The sequence below is a fragment of the Tupaia chinensis genome, unplaced genomic scaffold (genome assembly GCF_000334495.1).
Source record: "Tupaia chinensis unplaced genomic scaffold, TupChi_1.0 Scaffold000450_1, whole genome shotgun sequence".
NCBI lineage: Eukaryota > Metazoa > Chordata > Mammalia > Scandentia > Tupaiidae > Tupaia > Tupaia belangeri.
This window is the reverse complement of record NW_006159956.1, coordinates 689363-692301: the sequence shown is the minus strand read 5'-3', so window position 1 is coordinate 692301 and position 2939 is coordinate 689363. Positions and strand designations below refer to the sequence as shown.

Sequence of the window (2939 nt, the reverse complement as noted above, 5' to 3'; positions counted from 1 at the left end):
GGACAGGCGCGTGTGCGTGCGTGCCCAAGATCCCGAGAGGAGAATGGAGGAGAAGGGATTGTGGCGTGGCCATCCCCACTGAGAGGTGATTTCTTGCTTTCTATCTCTCTCTCTGTCTTTCTGGAAAGTACACGTGCCCTATAACAAACAAACAAAAAGCAAAAGAAAACATCACCTTTCTTTTTTTTTTGGAGAGGTTTTTGCTATAGGGCGCGTGCGCTCGCCAGACAGACAGAGAGAGACAGAGAGATAGAAAGCAAGAAATCACCCCCCAGGGTGGATGGCCATGCCCCAATCCCTTCTCCTCCATTCTCCTCTCGGGATCTTGGGCACGCACGCACACGCACTCAGCGTGAGTTTAAACCACCGGGTCCAGAACTCGAACCACGGTCGACTACGTGGGAGTCCAGCGACATAGCCATTACGCTAACTGCTGGTCCCAAAACATCACCTTTCAACCATGCTTCCGCTGATCCCCTCAACCTCTGCCTTCAAGCTGTCTGGAAGGTTTAGTTACTGTCTTTATTATCTCCTCCCCTTCCCAGTGCCCCCAGTCTTTCTGTCTAGTCACAGTCCCTGCTGCCCAGTTGGTCATCTGCCTTTCAGTTCAGTCCCATCCAAGACATCTTCTGGGCTGTCGTTTAGAACACGGCTCTCAGCATTTCTGCCCTGCCAAGGACGTTTAGTGCCAGCGGCTCCCCTTTCCTGTCCAGGTCCAGAACAAGGCTCAGTCCAGCCCCAGGACCTCAGCTGGCTCCTGCCTGGTCTCCGGGCACCTCGCCCACTGCTTACCCTGCAGGGAAGCCTGTCGTAGTTCCCAAAGGTGTCATGCACGCTCACCACCTTGTACCTACTTTCTCCTTTCTGGGGAGCTTTCTGCTATCCCTCTAAGGTTTTCCAGTTATTTTTGCTCTTAAAATCTCCCCAAAATAAATAAATAAATAAATAAGAACCCTTAGTGGAGGGGAAGGGGAGAGTCCTAGGCATTGTTAGTTTTTAAAAGCTCTTTAGCCAGAATTAGAGTTAAAAACCACTGTATATTGGTTTATTTCTCTGGAAGGTCACTAAAGGCTGTACAGGCTCAGGCAAGAATCCTAACCTTCCCACCCCCACTTTCCTTGTCCATAGAGTGGGTGCTAGAGTACCTACCACGTAGACAGACTGCAGAAATGGAAGCAAGGCAGGACTGAAGGTGCATAGCCCAGCGGCAGATACAGGAGGCTGTCAGTAAATGTTTCATATTATATTACCACAGTGGTGGCTTTGGAGCCAGGGCAAGGTTCGAGACCCAGCTGTATGTCAGCAAAAGCTAAATTTCTTCCTCTGAGCTCACTTACAATTCTACTTTAATTGTGGAATTCCATGGGGTGGATGAGGGGCATGGTGGTTAAAGGCGCTGGATTCCCTCTGGACGACCATGGTTCATGTCCGGGACCTGGTGGTGTGCTTTCTCCCTTTCCCTCTCGCTCTCTTTATGTCTCTCTCTGGTCAAATTAGAAATAATAGTAATAATAATAATAACAAATGGAATTAAAGAATTAAATCTTTTTTAAAAATTGTAGAATTCCATATACGTAACTAACTTCGCAACATCTTAGATCCAGGGGTTTGTGTTTGTACAGCATCCACGCCAGTTCATAGCAGTTGGTGTTGACTCGGCGTTGGAGCGAGAGCCGAGGGGGTTGGCCGGGAACAGCTGTGCAGAGTGAGGGGTTCCGTCTTGCCTCTGCCACTTGCTGGCTGTGTACTGTGGGCAAGTACTTCAGCCCCTTGGTGCTTATCTGTGAAATGGAGGTAATAAAGTGTGCTTCATAGGATTACTGTAGGGTCAAATGGAAATACGTAAGAACACCTGGCCTAGGTCCAGGCAAGTAAGCAATGCTCACTGAAAGGTTGGGTGGTTGGGGCCAGCAGGGGGGGTGGTTAACACTCCAGACTCCCACATGGCAGACTGCAGTTCAAGTGCTGGACCTGGCAGCTTGCTTTTTATTTTCCCTCTCTCTCTCATCAAATCGAATAATAATAATAATAACAATAATAAATAATTTCTACACTGTTGGTGGGAATGTAAAGTGGTTTGGCCACTATGAAAAACAATATGGAGCTTCCTCAAAGATCTACAAATAAAACTACCATTTGATCCAGCAATCCCATTTCTGGGTATCTACCCAAAGGACAGGAGAATGCTCAGTCAGAAAAGCGCTTGCACATCAATGTTTATTGCAGCATTATTCACAATTGCTAAGACATGAAACCAACCCAAATGTCCACAAGCAGATGAATGGATTGAAAAAGTGTGGCACATATACTCCATAGAATATTACTCAGCCATAATCAAATGATGTATAGTGATTGAATATTTAAGAAAAAGAATAATAATCTAAAAAAAAAAAGAAAAGCTATTCGATGATGATGATGTGGAGAGTAATGTCTTTGTCTTGACTGATATGCTTGGTAATCATGCTGGAAAAAGAAATGTTATACACTATAAAGATATATGTGATTAAATGCAATATAAAAATAATACTAATTAATTAATTTTTAAAAATCCTAAAAGGAGAATGGAGAAAAAGGGACTGCGGCATGGCCATCTCCCCTGGCAGGGGGTGGGGGGGAGGGGGGCATGATTTCTTGCTTTCTGTCTCTCTGTATTTCCAGAAAGTTAAAATTAAAATAATTTAAAAAGATATATGTGATTAAAGTTAACAAAAAATAATAATAATAAAGAATTTTTAAAAATGTTTGGGTGGTTTATTTGCTGACTCCACAGATGTCAGGCAAGAAGATGATGAAATTAAATAGCAATTAAAAAAAAAAAAACAAGGGTCACAGAGGGAGGAGAGACAGGTTTTGAGTGAAGATTACTTTGAAGGTGGCTTGCGACTCCGGGTGAATTTAAACAATAATAATGATGAGAACATTGTTTCTTTTCAAGTCTT

At 44.1% G+C, this 2939-nt stretch overlaps 1 protein-coding gene across 1 annotated transcript in view; it reads left to right on the top strand.

Moving 5' to 3' along the window:
• FAM227A (family with sequence similarity 227 member A) overlaps nucleotides 1-2939 on the top strand; it is a 57081-nt gene that overhangs the window by 11617 nt on the left and 42525 nt on the right. Inside the window, exon 6 of the mRNA XM_006155378.2 lies at nucleotides 2936-2939. This exon is cut by the window's right edge and continues 98 nt beyond it. Within this exon, the coding sequence (XP_006155440.2) occupies nucleotides 2936-2939 (4 nt within the window). The remainder of the gene's footprint in view (nucleotides 1-2935) is intronic.